General features: G+C 33.1%; 1 protein-coding gene across 2 annotated transcripts; it reads right to left on the reverse strand.

The window, feature by feature from the left end:
- Positions 1-19,129: 19,129 nt before the first annotated feature.
- On the reverse strand, positions 19,130-21,043 carry LOC149533924 (linamarin synthase 1-like). 2 transcript variants are annotated; one of them, XM_089803696.1, is made up of 2 exons: positions 20,411-21,043; positions 19,130-20,318 (listed from the first exon to the last, which is right to left on the reverse strand). In XM_089803696.1, the coding sequence occupies exons 1-2, from the start codon at positions 20,898-20,900 to the stop codon at positions 19,411-19,413; spliced, it is 1,398 nt and encodes a 465-aa protein (XP_089659822.1). In that variant the 5' UTR covers positions 20,901-21,043; the 3' UTR covers positions 19,130-19,410. The 2 variants fall into 2 exon arrangements, with proteins under 2 accessions (XP_089659822.1, XP_089659821.1); XM_089803695.1 differs by having other exon boundaries at positions 19,130-20,327.
- Between the last annotated feature and the right edge of the window lie 28 nt (positions 21,044-21,071).

The following is a 21,071-nucleotide window of genomic DNA, read 5'->3' on the forward strand; positions in this document are numbered from 1 at the left end:
TGGAAAATTTGAAAATATTCATGTTAGCCATGAGTATAGGGAGGCTAACTTTGTGGCTAATTGGTTTTCCAACAAAGCAATAAAGAAAGAAATGGTGATGATATGGAATACCGATGGGAATATTCTATTAGCCGCAAAAATGCTAATTAATTAGGAGAGGATCAAGGGAGGTATAGGTGAAATCCAAAGTTAATTATGAAAACTAATGCTAGTTTGCATAAAAACCAATGCATTTATGGAAAATATGGGAGGAACAGTAAGATGACATTTTCAGTGTGAAATTGCCACACTTTATGGGTTGTTTATTGTCTTTACCAATTTTCTAGAATTGAAAGACAAAGCAGTTTTGAACAGAGTATACAATGGATAGAGGAAGTTAAAAAGAGGATAGTGTTTATGAGAAAGGATACTACTTAGGTTACCGAGATGGTGGGTGACCAGAGCAGGAAAAAACTAGTTGGTGAGGTAGACAAAAAGAAGCAGAGGACTAAAGTTTGGGAGAAACATAAAAGAGTTGCATCACAAACTACATTGCCAAGTTTCATGGGTATGATCCAATGATTACCTATCTTATGGTAAATTCGTGGAAGGATGGTAGGGTCAAAATTGATGGGTTATTGTATCAAGTTACTATGGAGGTCATCACCAATGTCACTGAAATTCCAGATGAGGGTTTAAAGTTCTACAAAGACAAAAAGGTGTTAGTGAATGCAATTAAGAATTTTGCCAAGGACACAAACGAGAAGAAGGAACTAGTGAAAAGTGAAATCTACTATGAGATGGACTCAATTAAGAATCTTTGGAGGTATGTATTGAGGACCATTATTGAGTTTATTTCTCTAGATACGATATTTGATAGGGTTAGAACCCATCATTTTATTTTTCTCAATCATTTTTGTTATGGAGTTAAGGTTTCCTTTCCTTTTTATTTGTATTCTTCCATGCACAAGAACATTTTAGGGTACAAGAAAAAACCTAGTGCTAACCTTGCCCTACATGAGGGTTTACTTCTATTGATCTATGAACATTTTACAGCCCAAGCTAGGAGTAAATCCCTGTCCCATGATGTGGTTTCATATGAGGAGATGGGGAGCTCTAACTTCTCCTCTGATTGGGAAGATGTTCAGAGTATAAGCTCAGAGGAGGAGAAAGATTATCTTTCATCTAGAAATAAGTCCAATGGTAAAGATAAGGATATTCCTACTCCAAGTAAAGTTCTATGCAGCAAAAGCCCTAGGGGTCATGGATCAAAATCTGTTGATCAGGGTGAAAATGAGTATAATGAGGAAGGAGGAGACATGGATATGGAAGATAAGAATAAGGGAGAGGATGATGAGAATAGAGAGGAGCAAGTTGGAAACCCCAAAAAGAAGCAAAGGAGGATGAAAGAGGATTATTTTCCCGTAGAGGGGAAAATTGATTCTAGTCCAAAGATTTAAGTGTTGCCTCCCTCTCCAATTCTCTTATGGGAGCAAGAAAAGGAGAGAATGGGGGAAGGAAGCAGAGAGGTGGTTATAAAAGATAGGCATATGGCTTGGAAAAATTTCAATGCCAGAACCTCAAAGACAAGGATTGTAGGAGAGGTCATGAATCTCCAAATCCTTGAAGAAAAGTAGAGCAAGATCTAGTTGGAGGAATTAATTGAACTGGAACTGGTGGCCATCACTAACAACATGAGGGAGGTGGGAATGAACTTGATAAACAATGCAAAAATAACATGATTGATAATTTTAGATCAACTAAATGTCTTTTTCATGAATTGGAGGAGGTAAAAGAAAGAATGGGATAGTTGGAAAGCTAGGGGAAGATGCTTAAGCAAGGGAATCTGCTTGACTAGGGGGATCCTATCAGGTTGGTTGACAAAAGGATGCATAATATGGAGACTTACAATCACAACATGGCTAACCAATGATACTCTATTCTAAAATCTATAACTGAAAATATTATTACCCTTACTGGTAAGCTAAAATCTAGGGGTTTTGTTGTGGAGAATGAGGAAAAGGACAGAAGAGAGGATGGAAGAGGATACCATAATAGACATAACCCAGAGCCACTTGGATTATAAATGTGTGAAGAACCAAGAGAAAATGGTAGAGGAGGTTTAGAAAGCCTATGAACTGGCAAAAACCATTTAGGACCTTGATAGGAAGACAAAGGAGTAAGTGAAGGTTTATCTAGTTCTATCTTTGGTTTTCCTAGTCTTTGTTGTTTTTTCTTTGGCTTTTTGCTTATATTTTGATCTAGCATTTCTATTGGCCATAGTTCTATTTCTTGTCTTGTTTGAATTTTTTATGGCCCTTTGTTATGTAAGAACTCTTGGGTTTTGTGATCCCTATAAAACCTATTTTTCTTATCAAAACCTACATTTAGAATAAGCGCACCAAAATTATATATATTATTGCCCCAAAATAATGGCAACTGAAAATACATATTACATTCTTGAATTTATAAGAAATATTTTCCTCAATTTTTGTTGAAAGTGAGAGATCTCTTTATGCAAAAATATGCTTCTAAACTAATAAAACAAATCTATTTCTGTACAAACTAACTTTCTAACTAGTGCTAAGTAGGACTCCATCCTTATTTATATCATTAAATGGATGCATCAGCATTTCAATGTCTTTAAAAGAATAGAGCATGAAAAGATAAGAAGAAGAAAGTCATTAGATGATCTAGGAGTCTCTAGAGGTGCCAAAAATAGAATCTAAATATTCAGTGGATGTTTGTAGTCGTTAAACTATTGTCAGAATGCATTTCTAATGCATGGAAAGTTCTATATTTAGAAATGGCAGTTAACTATTAGTGCACCTCTGAATTCTTCTATAAATTCTAGTGCACCTAAAAAGAAGTGCACCTTAGAAGCAATGCACCTATCACACCTATTGCACCTTAGAAGCTTAAAAGCTTGCACACCTCAGAAGTAGGTTCAAAAATGCAAAATTTTACCAAGTGTCAAAACTAAAGTTTAGGTTTTTCTTTATGTTCCCCTTCATACCAGAGCTATGTTTCAATATTTTCTATTGAATTCCTCTATAATCTCAATGATTTGGGTTGCATCTAGAAAATATAAAGCTTCATATTTATCCTTCACTTTTTTCCTATAGTTTCCCACCTCGATGCAAGTCTTTGCAAAATCTCCCAATTTCACATTCAAATCTAGCAATGCCTCTTCTATCTTAAATGCTTGTCTAATATCATCATTAGGGGAAGCTTCTTCAAAAGTCTTTCAAAATTATTCAACAATTGCTTCTATAGTTATTAGTTTATCCCTTGCATCATCTTCGAAAATGTCTAAGCAAGCATTACTTTAATGGCTCTCTACATCCAAAATTTTCTCTTGGGTTTGATCCTTGAGCTTATGAATATCTACATGTAATGTTTCTATTACTTTATTGCCATCTACAATTTTCTCTATCTAGTCATCTATTTTACTTAACTCATCTACTATATATACATTCATTAACATTTGATACCTTTGACATTTTATTGACTGTAACACTTATAGGTCTTTACCAAAGGTATGTACTTCATCCATTAACCCAGAATCCTAGTTCAATATAGAAACTAGCTTATGTGCATTATTCTACATATGGTGTAGTAGTTTAAGATTTCCTTGTATGATTTGCACACCTTTCTCTTCAAAACTTTCTCTCAATTGCTGAAAAGCCTTTAAAAATGGATCATGTTGTATACTCTCCTTATCTTTCTTCTCAAGTGTCATAAATTTAGAGTCTCTTTAGGATTTTTAGGATCCAAAAGATCAATTACTTCATTTAGATATCCCCTTAGAATATCATTATGCTTCCGAAGGGTTATCAATTCAATCTCATCCTATTCTAAATGCCTAAACACTTCTTTGGTTCTTGTTGTAACCATTAATTTGCTAGTAGCCACAACAAGTTTTCCTAGAACAACCTCCCTAATTTGATAATCTTTTGGGATCAAATCCTCTTGGTTGGTTTGATACATAGCACTAAGAAGGTGTTCTAGTTGATATGGCTAAGTTCAGTGTCCTAGATCTTTGAATATTCATCTTGGAAGCATGATTTTGCCTAAGCACCTTGTAACTTGAAAGCTACCAGTTTCAGGGCCACCATTACAGTGAGGGAAGATGAGGAAGAACCAATTTGATCTTCCAAAAATAAGCATTCATTAGTCTAGAAGATTAAAAATACTTAATTAAGAAAAACCCTAATTAAGACAAAAACAGAACCTTGAAACCCTAATTCTAAAAATAGCTAAAAGAACTTAGGAATCCCTCAAACACTTGGTTAATAGATTTTACTGATTCACCTATTAAAGTGTCTCAGCCTTGATTCTTTAGTTAGCACCTCTCTTCAAGATAATAGATTGCCTCTTTTGTAATGTATGCTTGATCTTCTCTAATAAGATGTATCACTTTTGTCCTCTCTTCTTTCCTCTATTCTCTTTAACTAATTCTACAATTCACATCTTAATCACAACTCTTTAGTCACAATGAATTCTCTATCTCTGCATGAAAGCTTCTCTCTTCGCTCATCAAGTCTTAAGGTTTGTCCTTAAGAAAACCTTGGTGACCTAAGGTTAGGTAGGAATCAACAATTGTGACTCACCCATTTTTCTTCTTAATTCATCCCTCAATCTAATTAGTTTCATGTATTTTATAGGGATTATAAATATAGATTTGTTCTTATCATCTAGAATTTCAAAATAATCCTTAAGTCAACCCAAAAATAGTTTACATAAGAGTGTATGCCATTACAAACAACTATGTCCAGAACTATTTATTTGGCACTTGAAGCCTTTGATGCTTGACATCCACTATATCTTCAATGTTTTAACATGGCTTTTGACATTTGACTTGGCATCCACTATTCACTTGATATCTGAATCACTCAGCATATACTAACTTGCTCAACACTAGAGTGACTCGGCACTAACTATCTTCTTGGCACATACTAGTACTTGGCACATACTATATATCTTTCTCGGCATGCTTTATATAACAATGTATGCTCAACATACACTACTTACTTGGCATGCACTTTATGAATATGACTAACAGTGTAGTCACTCATATGTTAAAACCAATTTGAGATTAACAACTATGTGGCATGAATAGTTTCAATAGAAACTTGTACTTTTTTTACTTTTGATAGATACTAAATTTTTTCTATTGATACTTTAAAAACACTTTCTATAGAAGCTAAGAAATTGAAAATTCATAGTTGCATGATTTTGGAGGAATTTCTTCCTTTGAAAAAGATTAACCCACTATTGCCTATTCACCCTATCAGCTTGCTTTATTTTTGCACATGAAAACTACTATAAAAGGAATCTTAGGCATCTCATTTTCACATCACCATTAACATTCAAATACATGAACTCTTAATAAACTTCAAGCACTCAATAAATCATATTTTCTAAGGCATTTCAATTTCATCAAGCATTCAAGATTCAAGAATCCTTTTGGAGCATTGTCTCTTTAGGTTCTATTGTTTTATGGACCATTAAGTGAGGAGATCTACATTATGTCATTCATCTTCTTCCTCTTTGCTGCACATTTATGTCCATGGATCTATAATGTGGCTTTGGTATATTTATTGTATTTAATAAGATGTTTCAATCCTTCATTGCAATTATTGATGTGGGCTTTATCAAGAGAGGTGAAGATTTACATTTTCCTAGCTTCCTTTAATGCTTTACATTTCATTTTATTTCAATTTTTATTCCTGAATATATTGATTGACCAAGGCAATACCTCCCCCCAAAAAAAAAATTGTTTTCTGTAGGGTCAATATATTAGAATTGTGACTACAGATATAAAACTACTTGTCAAGAGCTTTTGGAGAACCTAGCTTGATTTTTCTATAGTTCACTAAGAATATGTGTGTATTCCCCTAAAGTGTTTGAACACTTATATTTAGATCAACCTATTCTCCCAAGTCTAAAAAATAGGGTTTTTCCATTTTTTTCCCCCTAGTATAGATCCACACTTAGAATTATAGTCATAGTTTCAAATCTACAATTTTAAAAGAAAAAAAAGGGTCTTCTCTTGGAAATTTAAGGGTAAGTGCTTTATCCTAAGTGTTGTCTTCTACCACAAACCTAGCTACCTATCTTAATTGTTGTAGTTGCATACATTTAGTGCCTATATCTATTCTACTCTTATCATTTGACCATTGGTTTAAATTTACTTTCATATTACAAATCTTTAAGCTACTGATTAACATTTCATAAAAGAAGACATGATTGCATACTTAATTGATATAATTTGGATTAATTATTAACACTCCTTCATCCTATTTCAGATTTTATAATATAACTTGAGTTATATTGATATCTTTTTTTGGATAGCCTAGTGTCAATGTGATTAATTAATGAATTCATCTTAGTGAGTTCCCATTATCAAATTCATTAGAACTTTCATTTTTACCTCAAAGCATCATCAAAAGATACCAAAGCGGAATGGTAAAAGAAATTCCACCTAAAATAACTATTCAAAATAAACTTCTTTGGGTTGTTTGATAAGAATCACATGATTTATAGATAGTGTTACAAATAAAATATTAGAAAGGTTTTCCACTATAGTTCAAAATAATAACTTCTTGGTAGATATTTAACATGGTTGAGTTTTAGGACTTAGTAGCTAATTTGAATATCAATAGAGATAAGATCACTAATATAGGTATTAGGGGTGGTTCTCATGTTTGTATAAATATATTGTACAATTAAATTTACAATAAAAATCCTAAAATATCAAATCCCTCATTAATATGTTATTGATATCTTAAATGATGTCACAATTCAACATATTTTTAGGGAAGTCCATTGTAGCTTAAACAATGTCAAAATTCAACATATTTTGAAGGGTACATAGAATTAGGACATATGAGTTTTGGATTTTATTCAAATTTGACTACCACAAATTAGCCATATATTAATGTTGGAGTTTTTCAATATTTTTAGCCTTAATGTGATTCCAATGATTGTTAATGGCATTTATTTGTATCTTGCTCAATTTCAAAGGAGAATATGTTTTAAAATATGAAGGTGAATGGAACTATATTTTGGTGACTTGAATGTACTCTTAGGATTGATTATGACTCTATATTGACACTTTACAAATGACTTCCATATTAGGAATAACCTTCTCATAATATATTGTAAGAGACATGCTATTATGGATGTGTATTTTGGGTTATTTTCTTCATGTTAACAAAAATCTCAAATCAATATGTATTTCAATTTAATAGTTGTTGGTATTGGGATATAAAAATAATACATCACATGTCATCAATATTTCCAAAGAAAACCTTCACTTGATGATATATTCTATGAATTAATTATTTTAAATTACTATCATTTATCTTCAAATTTTATTTTCGAACCCATATTTAGCAATTACCTTAACCAAGAATTGGATAAAATATATAGCCCAAGGACTATGTCATCTCTTCAATTAACATCCATGCTACCACAAATTATAATGAAAAATTGAATAACCACAACTTGACAAGAAATGATGTATTTATAGGTTGGTTAATATATAGGCATGTGTGTATACACACACATGTACTTATATGCTTGCAGACACTATTAGATAATTGAAGGGAGAGGGGGAGGGAATCTGTTATGTTTAGTTATCCTAAAGTCTCTTTTAAAAAAATTAATAACAATAAAAATTCATAATCATCATAAATATTCACGCGGTGTATTCATTCAACTTTAAATTCAAATACTTTACTCAAAAGTATCCATTCACTATTATATTATAATCACATGACAGTAATATCAGTTAGTTACTATTGACAATAAACTTAGTTATAACCAATTCTTGTCCAAATGAAAATAACACATGAAATAACTTTCAACATAATAATATTCACACAATTGACATGATGATTTTTAACGTGAAAACCCTGTGAAGCGAAAAACCACCTAGGACTAGAAACCCAAAAAATTTAATCTTCTCAAGTGAGATTTATTAGCATCCAACCTTGTTAAAGGTACCAAACATATTTTTAATGTGATTTTGTTAGTGGATTTAACTAGAGGATCATCTAGGCTTTATCACTACTTGATCCTATCTAAAGAGTGGCCTACTATAAAGGACTTAAACACACCACCAATTGACATTACCAAATAGAATTTCATAGGCTTGTTAGGTCCATTTGGTTTATGATATTTTCTGCTACAATGATCAGAATGCAATAGTGTGAAAATAAATCTATTTAGGTATAGAACTACCTTGCTTGCTTAGATCTCTTATCTCTTCATTCTTTTTTCCAATCTTTTACTATCACACTTTTCTTTGTTCTTTCAACTGGCTGATTCACTCCTTTTGTTTCTTCTTCCCTAACTCTACTCTATTCACTTCATTTAACTAACTTCTTTTAAATTGTTCAATAGTTCTCACAATCACCACTTTAAAAATCAAAACTAGCAACATAGTTATCAACATCAAAAGCCTAAAACTATAATGAACATCTCCTTAAATAGTTGTCTTTGTACTTTAAGATTCTTCAATTTATTACCACACAATCAATTTTTTTTTTAATCTCATTTAGCCACATAGAAATTAGATTTTTGTGCACTTCTTTATCATTCATTAATCTCCATCATTTGATATTGAAATTTCTTAGTCATTGACTTGACATGAAACTTTGACTCATTTCTTTGAAAACCTCCAACATTCCATTTTTCTATCAAAACATGGTCTTAGATTCCATTTCTTTCAACTTGTTCTTCTAGTTATCACTAGGTGAACATAATATTTCACCTAGGTAGTATAACACTTGGTTAATCCTAAAGTTTCTCAAAAAATACTAAATTTTCAACTTCTTGGTGAACAATATAGTCACTTGGTGAATATAGTGTTTCTTCTTTAACCTTATCACTTGGTTAAGCTTGTGTAGCTCAATATATTACAATATTACATGTATATAAAATAATCAAACCAATATTGTATTATCACTATCCAACTCATTCCATTGAATACCGTACATATCAACTCTATCTTCAACATACTTTCTTCAAATCCTCTTCATCAATAAAATTGATGTAGCACTCTATTGATTTACCATAATGTCTATCCAACTAGGAATTGACATAAATAATAACATAACAAATAATTTGACTCTTTTACATCAATTCATTGAATTACTAATTTCACAATCAATCGGAGCTAACATTCTATCCCTTTGACATAAATAGGTTCTCTATAACTAGGTACGTATGTTAAACAACACCAATCTTCCTCAACATTGCTTCCTATATATGACCTTATTTGGTTTATCTAAATATTCATATTTACTTCTCCCCATTTCAAATTCTCTCCACCTTTGGCTATACTTCACCATTTGATAATCTCCTCCTTGATATACTTCTTCTTGTAAATTTACATATTCTCTCCCTCTTTGATATATTTCTCTCCATTTGAAAACAATGTCAAAGGCCATTATAAATTTCAATATGAAATGTATTAAATCCTATAGTTATGTTTGTACCTTGCATGTACAAATTTCATCAATTTCATGATGGTCATCTTGACAACTTCATAAATGTTCCTAAAGTGTGAACTCTTGCATCAACTCCACAAATATATTATGACTCATCCATGAATAGATGCAACATTCTTCTTCATGTAATAAATTTTGGATAAGGACAAGACCCTTGAGTTACCTCTTAGATACTTAAAATAATTCTTAGGGAATGGATTAGTAAATATGTGAAAATAATTCTCTATAGACTTCACATATTCAATTTTCACTTGTTTCCATTTTACATTCTCTCTCAAGTAATGAAACTTGAAAGATTTTTTTTTTTCTTTTGTATGCATCACCATATTTTTTGAATTAAGTATTGAACTAGTGTATCACAATAAATAGTAACAAGTTTGGTCACCTCTTCTTTGATACCTTTCACTAGTTTATTAACCTGTACAATATTTGAACAGTTAATTGTAGTAGCAACATGTATATAGTTTTAACAATAGATTGTGAAACACAATTTTGTTTCTTTCTTATCCATGTAATTGATCATTCTCCTAAAAATAAAATCTCCACCACTTGTACTTTTTATATTATTAGATGAAAAAGTACAATATCTAAAAACCTTTGGATTAAATGAAAACCTTACAATAATTCCAACATTAATTGCAATATCTAGTCTACTATGGACAACATAGTGTAACTTACATATTTTAGATATATATTGTGTCTCATTTACCTCTGCAATAGTATCTTATTTTTATGATTTGACTCAAGTCACCATAGGTGTATCGATTGGTTTAAGCTCATCCATCCCAAAAACATTTATTATTTCTTTCATATACTTAGATTGAGTCTGACTTAGACCTTTATATATATGATAAAATTGTAATCCAATGAAAATATTGATCTCACCAAGCATTGACATTTCAAATTTTGTACTAATTTGATCAGAAATTATATTAAATAACATGTCATTTCCTCCAAAAATACTTTAGCAATCAATACCATACCTTCATATTCACATTTAAGTTATAGAAAAATGCTCTCACTTGTTCTATAAAATCCAATTTTAATCAAATAAGAATGTAACCTTACATACCATGCTCTTAGTACTTGTGTCAATCCATATCATGCCTTGTTCAACTTTTGAAAACATATGTGTTCTTTTCAAGCTCAAAAAATCCTTCAAGTGCAAATGTAATCTCAATCATTGGGGTATTGTGATTTCTCTTCTCATTCATCTACTGAATTTTAGTGGACCATCATGGGTAGGGTATTCATTTTCTAACAAATGTGTGACATTATCTCTAATTCAAGATAGATGCAACTTTATTATGTCCTTCAATGATTATAAATTCTTTGTGTTCAATCTTGGTACCTCTCTTGTATACATCTTTTATCTTTAGCTCAAGCTCTTTTCAACTTCTTCTCCCAAGAACTATGCTCTAATACGAATTATTAGATAACAAAGGAGGGGGTGGGGGGGTGAATAAGTTATTTTCACTTATCTTGTAGTCCCTTTTAATAGATTTAGTACTAAATAACATTCATAATCATCATAAAATTTCACTCGATGTATTCATTCCATTTCACATTAAAATACTTTACTCAAAATTGTTCATTCACTATTCTATTATAACCATCTAACAACAACATCACTTATTTATTACTAACCATAGACTTAATTTTTTATCAAGTTTTATTCAAACAAAAATAATATGTCAAGAAAACTTGCAACATAACAACATTCACATAATTGACACCAAGATTTTTAATGTAAGAATCATGTGAAGGGAAAAACAACCTAGAATCGGCAACCCAAAGATTTCACTCTTATAAAGTGAGCTCTATTAGGGGCCAACCTTGTTAAAGGTTACAAATACATTTTTAATGTGACCTTGTTAAACGATTTATATAACCAAAATATCATCTAGATCTTATCACTCCTTGATCCTATCTAAAGAGTTTCCTTCTCTAAAGGACATAGAAACACTACTAATCAATTTTTCCATTTATAATTACAACAAATTGTTGGATCAACTTGGTATAAAATATTTTATGCTACATTGATTAAAATGTAATAGTGCAAAAAAGATATGTTTAGGTGCAACACTAACTTTGGTTGTTTGGATCTCCTTTCTATTTGGTCTTCTTTCTCATCTTCCATTCTAATCGCTTTTCTATGTCCTCTCAACTATAAAAGATTCACTCCTTATCTTTCATTTTTCTCAACTCTTCTTCATTCCACAATCTTCTTTCAACCCCTTCAATATCTTGTACAACAACTAGTTTAGCAATTAAAACCAGCAACATCAATAACCTAAAACGGTCTTGAACATCTCCTTAAATAGTTATCTACATGCTTCCATATTATTCTATTTATTACCCGATAAAAAAAATCATCGTTCTTAGACTCAAGGAAATTTTCCACATAGAAAATAAAGCTTTTATAGAACTTTGTGCACTTCCTTATCCTTCTTTAATATCCATCACTAGTTCCTTATTGAATTTTCTCATTCATTTATCTTGCAACAAAATTTGACTCATGCCTTTGTACATCTCTAACATTCCATTTTGTTATCAAAAGTTGGCCTCAAATTCCATTTCTTTCATCTTCTACTTCTAGTTGTCACTCAGTGAACATGAAATTTCAAGCAAGTATTATAGTACTCAGTTAATACTAAACTTTCTTGGGAAATAATCAAGTTGAAACTTTCTTTTCTAACTACTCATTAAACATTATAGTCTCTTGGTGAATACAAACTTCCTTTGTTAACCTTGTCACTCAGTTAAGATTGTGTAGCCCAATACATTACAAGGATACTTGATTATAAAGTAATTAAATGAACATTATATTATCTCTATCCAACTCATTCAATTTCCCATTTAATACTGTTCTTATCAAATTTTTCTTCAACATACTTTTTTTAAATCATCTTCATCAATCAAAATGATATAGGTCTCTATCAAGTTAGCATAATGTCTAGCCAACTAAGACTTGACATCAATGATAACATAACAATTGGTACAACTATTTTACATGCATTCATACCATTACCAATTACATTATCAGTTATGGTTAATAAACAAATTTTTTTTATACATATATACATGTGTGTCCTTGTGTACACACATATACATGAGGTAATCTTTATACACACGTGTGTGTGTGTGTGTGTGTGTGTGTGTGTGTGTGTGTGTGTGTGCGCGCGCGCGCGCATTTGCACGAGCGTGTGTGTGCTCAAAATATTGCAGTCATCAGTTTTACTTATGACATTTTTATTTTTATTAAAATGTAGAGGATTTTTTTTTAATGGAATTTTTTTGAGATTTTTGAAAGTGGTCTTTAAAATTTATCAAAATGAAAGGGTAAGACAATTGATGACTTCAATGAGTCTACTAAGCTCTAAATTTTCTTTCAACTTCAATATTATAAGATTTAGAAGAACCATACAATTCAAAAAAACTTCAAACTTCATGCAATATATGAAAATATTGGTTCATGATATGTTATATAGAGGGCTAAGAATTGGACATTTTCGAAGAAGAAACCTATTTCAAGTTTTCAATCGCAAAATGAGAATTATAGGTTATATTTTTTTCCAAATATGATGAAACACTAAATTCACTGTAGAATGAATAAAATTATTTGATGAATGCTAGATTGAAGCAACATGGACATATTTAACTTTTACTTGATATATTATGTAAATATCTTATTCCCATGCCAATTATAACAAAACAAGCATGTCTTTGAAGGATTATTGTTTCTCTTTCATCTTTATATGTGAAGGATATAGTTTTCATATTTAGAAGTGATGCAGTGAGAATCAAAAGGTACCCCTACAAGAGCTAATCTAGATCCCTACAAATAACCAAAAAACAAAAACACAAAAATTGTTCAAGATCTTATACCAATTCTCAAGAATTTATTCATAAAATAATTGTTTAAATGCAATATGACTAGTTGTAAGGCCTTTCAGGTTAAGGCCAAATATAAAAGAAATTAAAAAAATAGTTGTGCAAGATCCCTCGAGATCCAACTCAATCCTAATCCTAGTTTGTCTAGATTCACACTCTAATAGAAAACCCTACGAAAATCTCAACTTGTGCTCGCAATCCCACCAAGTAATCTCCTAGTTTTCCAAGCCTTAGCTACTAGCCCTTCAATGTTCACTCCTACACTTAATCCTCTTCTCCAAGCTAGATGACTATAATATCTCATCTACAATCTACCCTAAGACTCCACAAGATACACCTACTTATACATAACCGAGTCACAAGTTATCCTAGCTCATTAAAAATTAAAATAAACCCTTATATTAAATATTTGCATAAGCAACAAGATGGTTGCAACAATCATTAACTACCTAGAACCCAAATTAAATGCCAAAAGTTAGCTCATAGATTACTCAGGCACCATAGAGGCCAAGACCAAACCGAGTGTCAAAAACCAACACTGAGCATCAAAATTCCACCAAACATAATCAAGGTCCATCATCGAGCAAGCCAACTCAAAAAATACTACTGCTAAGTCCTAGTGCAAATTGAGCCATAGTATACGTCGAGTTCCTTCTTTAAAGACTAAGTCCCTTCATTGACTAAGAAAATTAAGCAACACTATTGTTACACTCCTAGTGTATAGTGAGCTTATAGTATCTATTGAGTGTCCCAAGCATCACTGAATGCCTTCATTAACTAAGTCACTTGGTTAACATAGCAACTAAGAATAACCCAATATTGACCGTGTACCACCTTGACACTAATCGAGTCCTCCAACTTCAAAGTTAGAATACCACAACATGTAGGATTGGTAGGCAACCAAGGATGCTCTTGCATCACATAGTCTAGGTTTGAAAAGATATTCTTAATAGATGGAAGAACATCTTCTAAGATTCAATACATAAATACCAAATTGGTTCTTTACATACATATCCTCCAAGTCCTAAATAAGTACACTCTTTCCCTTGATCTTTTTATGCTTCTTCACATCCATCCTCATGGTTCCACAAGTTTGGTTTCCACATTGATCTCTATCCCTCTCGAAATCCTTGAACTCTTCTCGACTGTCAATACTCAATTTCCTCACACCAAGCTCTTCATTTTGTAAAGGAATAATGGAATGCTTCCTACCATCTTTCAAAATTATAAATACATTCTTGATGCAATCATGCATATCCTTGCAATCATATTTCCAAGGTCTACCAAGCCATAAATGAAAACTATTCATGTCCATAATATCTGACAAAACTTGCTCCTTATAATAGTACCCAATCTTGAAATCAATAAGGAACTACTCCCTCCCTTCCATTGAAGCATGTTCACCTTGCAACTAGCCAATCCTATAAGGATAATAATGTCCCATTCTTCTCAAACAAGCTTTTGAACTACATCTTTATTAGAAACAATAGTCCACCAAGATAAATGGGGGGGCCCAGGTTTGAATCAATTATCCAACAATTAAAAATTTTATTTTCTTTAAACAAGCTTAACCATTCAACCAAAGTAAATAGAAACCATAATAAAATGCACATAGACAATTACACTAGATATGTTGACTAGGGAAACCCTGGTGGGAACGATGCTCAGAAGATGATGTACTAATATAAATATTCCTTGTTAGAGGATGGACCCTATTAGGATTCTACTACAACATTTAGTAAAATGAGTCCCTAGTAGGAGACTTTGAATCCATATTAGGAGATTTCAACCCTGTAAGGAGTTGTGGTACAATGTATGTAAGAAGAGCCCACTACCCAAACATGCAATTCTAGTTACAAGAAGAGCTCATTGCTCAAGAAAGTAATTTACTATTATCCTCCTCTTTCCTTTGTTCTATCAATTGAACCAATTACTGTCATACCTTGCAAACCACGTCATAAACCTTTGATCACTCAATAGAACATCAACTATGAAGTTTCCTTCACTTCTGCATTGGTTTGCTCAACTTCTCATTCCATACTCTCTACTACTTATAGTCAATCATCAAAGCATATCATTCCATACCATGATAGAGGAAAATGTCCCTCCTTTATACCAAGTCCTCAAAAGAATTCCCTGAATCAAGTGTTAGACCTTCTCAATTAATTATTATAGGACCATACTAAGAACATGTTTCACTTATTGATAACATTAACCTTCCGCTTTGCAACTTGAATAACTTTTTGTAGATGAAATATTATGATGAGAAAGCTTAGCCATGTCATCACCAACATTTCTTCTTCACGTCCTCAACCTCGATTCTTAGAGTAAAAATTTTGCTAAGAGATATAACAAGTTTACCAAAATATGCCTCTATAAACTCTATCTCAGAATAGGCATCACCAAAAATTACATAACTTCTTCCAGACTTATCATTTCCTCTTTCAATGTTAACTAAATATACTAGATACTCAGAAGCATCTGCAATAACTTTGGATGGTTAGAGTGCTCAACTATTTGTCTGTACCAACTTGATCTTTTCATTGTTCTTCTCTTAGATACCACAGAAAACTGCTATGTTGACATCAATGACAAACTCAGTCATGAATGTAGCATATTATCATAGTAACATATCTACAATACTTCCCCAATAGGAATATCATTAGCATTCATGCTTCCAACCAATTTTATAAAAATCCTCAGTAGCAAGGTTGTTAGTACTACTACCATCCAAAATCACCTTGTTGACTTTAGCACCATACTTACAACAAGACCTAAAGAAAATAGTCCTATGAAAAGATTCTATTGTCCTCTAACCAATCAGTGCTCACCTAGCTAGTAAATTGTCTCCTTTCTTAGGTTGAATATCATGATCCTCAACCTCATTCACAATAGTAGCCCTTATCTTACCAGCCTTATGACATTCATAAAATCTGTGTCCTACTTCACCAAATCCATAGCAATTACCTTTAAACTGACCTCTACATGTCCTTCTCTTTTGATTAACACATTTTGTTTCATCTTTAGCACTTGGTTTGGCTTTTTTTCGAACTATCTTACTTCTCATTCCCTTTGGAATTACCTTAACTTTTCCTCTTCAACTTATCTTCTGCCTTTAGGGCATACTATTAAGTACCGTTAACTGAATCAATATTGAACATGTCAACCTCATATTGGATATTGAATATCAAACAATTAATGTACTAAGCTACCTTTTTCTTTAACAATTCTCTATGGCCAAAATAAATAGTCAACTTGTAGAACTCCGTGACCACAATATAATCTTTCACAATCATATCTTTCTATTTCAAATATTGCAACCTCTTGAACTATTCAAGTTCATAATTAGTAGGAATAAACTTAGCCTTCAACTTAGTTACCATCAACCTCCATCTAGTGATCTTGATTTCACCTTCCTCCTCTCAATCTCTTTCTATTTCTTTCCACCAAAGAGCAACATGTCCTTTTAACTTAGTTTTTGCCAACCTTACTCTAAGTGGATCATCAATATTCTCAAGCTCACAATAGTCTTCAAATTCACCAATCCAATCAATTACATCTTAAGGATTAAAAGTACTTGAGAAATTAGAAACCTCCATCATATGCTTCAACTTCAACTAAGATCTAGACCTAGCAAACTGACCATCCCTATTTCCCATAGGTCTCTCCACATGATCAGTTCTATCGTCACCACTTGATCTGACAACCTCAAAGTCTTTAGCACCTTCCTCATGACCATCTTTAGCACCTACATGTTGAGGTACACCACCTATAACACTTATAATCTCAACAATCATATCACTCTTCATCAGCACCATCTCAGATCTAAATTCTACTTTAGTCTTCTCTAAGATCCTTTCTTCCACAACATCACTAAGATCATTAATCACGCTAGGGTCCAATATTATTGGAGGTATCTTCCAATATCCTTTGCAAACCCAAGGCAATAATTCCAAAAATCTAGAAGATCAATCATCTCCACAAGATCAACCTTCTCTTTCAACCTTCACTGAAGTCCTAGTGCAAACTGCCACAACTTTGGCACTCAGTCTACACTCAAGAAAAACTGATGTCTGATACCACACATTGTAGTGAGAATCTGATACTAGAGGTAAGTTGGATTCCTACAAATAACCACACAGCAAAAACACAACAACAATGAAAGGTTTGATGCCAATTCTCAAGATATTATTCACAAAAATCTTATTTACATGTACAATATGCATAGTTTTAAGGCCTTTTAGGTTAGGGCCAAATACAAAAGCAATTACAAAAATAGTTCTACAAGATCCCTCAAGATCTAACTCAATATTAATTCTAGCTAGTCCAGAGCCACACATTGATAGAAAACTCCAAGGAAATCTCAACTTGTGCTCGAAAGCCCACCAAGAAATATCATGGTTTTCGAAGCCTCAGCTACTACCACCTCAAAGTTTTCTCCTACACTTCATCCTCTTATCCAAGTTGAATGACTATACTATCTCATCTGCAATTTGCCTTAAGACTCCACAAGATAACCCTACTTATACTCAACTAAGCCACAAGTCAGCCTAGCTCATTAAAAAATAAAATAAACCCTTACATTAAATATTTCGATAAGTGACAAGTTGGCTGCAACACTCATTAACTACCTACAACCCAAATTAAATGCCAAAAGTCAGCTCATAGACAACTCAGGCACCATAGAGACCAAGACCAAACTAAGTATAAGAAATCACCACCAAGCATCAACATTACACCAAGGATAACCAAACTCCATCTTTAACAGTGGCAACTTGAGAAATACTAGTGTCAAGTCTCAATGCAATCTAAGCCACAATATACATCAAATTCCTCCTTCATGGACCAAGTCCCTTCACTGATTGAGCAAGTCGGACAACACTAATATCGAGCTCCCAATGTAAACCAAGCTTACATCATCTATCAAGTGTCCCAAGCATCGTGGATTGCCTAAACTAACCGAATCACTCAGTTAACATAGTAACCAAGAACAACCCTATATTGACTGAGTACCACCTCTTCACTAACTGAGTTCTCTAACTCCAAAGCCAAAATACCCCAACATGCAGGATTGTCAGCCAACCAAGAATGCTCCTACATAAAGAAGTCTTGATTTTATTTTATTGTTTGTTCGAGTAAATGGGAGATATCGCTTATTTTGTTACCATTTTTTATTCATAAGCATTTGCTTTTCTTAGGTGATAAAAGTGAAATTTTTATTAAAGGGTGTATTTCAATTTTTCATTTTAGTCTAAGAATGTGAGATGCAATTGATTATGAAAAGTTACAATATGTGTATTCATTAGAATGAAATTTTATAAAAATAATTGATTAGCTTAAAAATTAATAACATTCCAATGACATAACTTAGTAGACCCACAAATTACATAATTTTGTACTATAGTAAACTATTTATTTCTAATAATTTTACAAGAATGTATTATGAAACTAAGTGACTTGGTGAATCATTTATGAATTATATTTCTTATAAGATAACATAAACTTATAAATAAAAAATTGGTCTTAGAATATAAAGGAATAAAACTTAAATAAGAAAATCAAAATAAAAACATTAATTTTAATTGTTAATGTAATTATCAATTGATTAATTAAATAACAAATACAAATTTAACTACAAATTGCTATACAATACATTAAAAAACAAATGCAAATTTAAAAACAATAACATTGTAGCAACAGTCTTTCTAACTATAAAACTTGTCTACTATTTCACATATCCAATATATAAAACAAATGAAAATAAATAAACATGAGGCTGATATTTGTACATAAAATTGTATCACTTGAAATCTGCACTGATTTTTTTAATAACTACACGAATTGGACTCTGACACATCTAATTTAACGGAATCACCAAATTTCCCATCTTCTAAATAAATAAACGCACAAATTTCACCATTGCAGAATTCAATTAAACTGAATCACCACTTACCCTCATCCATATTTCCCCACTTCAGTAAGCAAAAATTCTGTCAGTCAAACACCGAAATATCTGTCAGTCAACAAGCTGTTTCTTTATCTGGTGTAGAAATGTACTGTAGCTGTTGAATGAGGATCCTCCTTCCTTGACAGCATCTCTACTGGTTCTCATTAATTTGGTGATTTGCTTCCTTATTTCTGCACCATCTTCTCCCGCAAGCAATCTGTCAACGCCTTTTACAATCTCCCCCTTCTCTATTATTCCACTCTTGTTCGACTCTAATGGCAGTCCAATCTTCCAGACATCGACAATATATGTGCGGTTAAGAAACTGATCTACGAAATATGGGGAGCAGAGCATGGGTACACCCATGGTGATGCTCTCCTGTACAGAGTTCCATCCACAGTGAGTCACAAAGCAAGCTACGGATGGATGAGACAGCACCCTTAACTGTGGAGCCCAGGAAACTATACAACCCCTGTCTTTCACGCATTCAAGAAATCCTTCCTCCAAAAGGGGTTTGCTGCCCTCCATTAGATCCGATCGAACAACCCACAGAAATGGTCTCTGGGTGACCTCTAAACCCGCTGCGAACTCATCCACTTGGGTTTGGCTCCACACAGCCAGGCTACCAAATGACACGTAGATCACAGACATGGCAGGCTGTTTGTCTAACCAATCTAGACAGTCCAAATCATCCTCCCAGAAGCTTGGGAGGGCCATGGTCGTGCTCCTCACATCGCCCTTAAGAAATTCGGAAGGAATCAAAGGACCGATTGGGTAAACTTCCACCTCTCTCGATAACTCATCCACCACTGGACCGTCAATCTCATAAAAGGAGTTGCTGAGGACACGTTTGATCTGCTTTAAACTTTCTCCCATCCTGATGCATCTCTTATACATTTTCTCCCCGCCGAACGACCATGGAAGATCTTCAGCACGCAGGGGCGGCATGGAGGAAATATAGCTTCTTTCTTTCTGTTCTTTCGGTGCTCCAATAACACAAAACACAATCAGTCCCACAAAAACCGATTAGTACAACCAAAAAAGACAAGGATTTGTTATTCCGTCTTACCATCCGGAGCAAGCAAACCAAGAGAAACAAGGCTGGGGATGAAGTAGCGAATGGCGCAGTTTGCAACAAGCGATGCGTGGAAAGCAAAGATAGGAATTTCAAAGAAATCGGCCACCGCCTTCAGCCCGAATGAAATCATTGCATCTACTACCATGCTGGTAATCGTATCTTCCGGCCTCTCATTTATCTCCTCGATGACCATTTTGATGACCGATGGAGCCATGCTCTTGTCTAATGCTTCCAACACAATTGGGATGTTGGCTCGTTCGACATCTGGAGGCAATCCATCAGGAATCGATATCATCCTGATGCCATCCCTAGGGTTAGGGTTAGGGTTTCCAGTCCTGGATTGCATTATTCGGTTGTAACTAAAATCGGTGTTGAGGAAAGTTACGAGGAAGCCGTCAGAGACGAGCTTCCAGGCGAGCTGCATCATGGGATTAATGTGGCCCTGGTAAGGAGCGGGGATCAGAAGTGCGTATCCACCCATTTTCAGATATTCGATAGCCTCTATAGAATTAAAATTAGACTCCGACTATTTCTACACTAACCCCTTTTCGCTTATCACAAAAAGTCGCTCAAATTTCTACACGTTTGAGGTGCAGATTCAATCTAGAGAACCTGGACTGTATGTACACCGGAGATGTCTATCTAGCATTAA

The sequence above is a fragment of the Cupressus sempervirens genome, chromosome 10, assembly GCF_028749045.1.
Source record: "Cupressus sempervirens isolate cs-2001-9-10 chromosome 10, ASM2874904v1, whole genome shotgun sequence".
Lineage (NCBI taxonomy): Eukaryota > Viridiplantae > Streptophyta > Pinopsida > Cupressales > Cupressaceae > Cupressus > Cupressus sempervirens.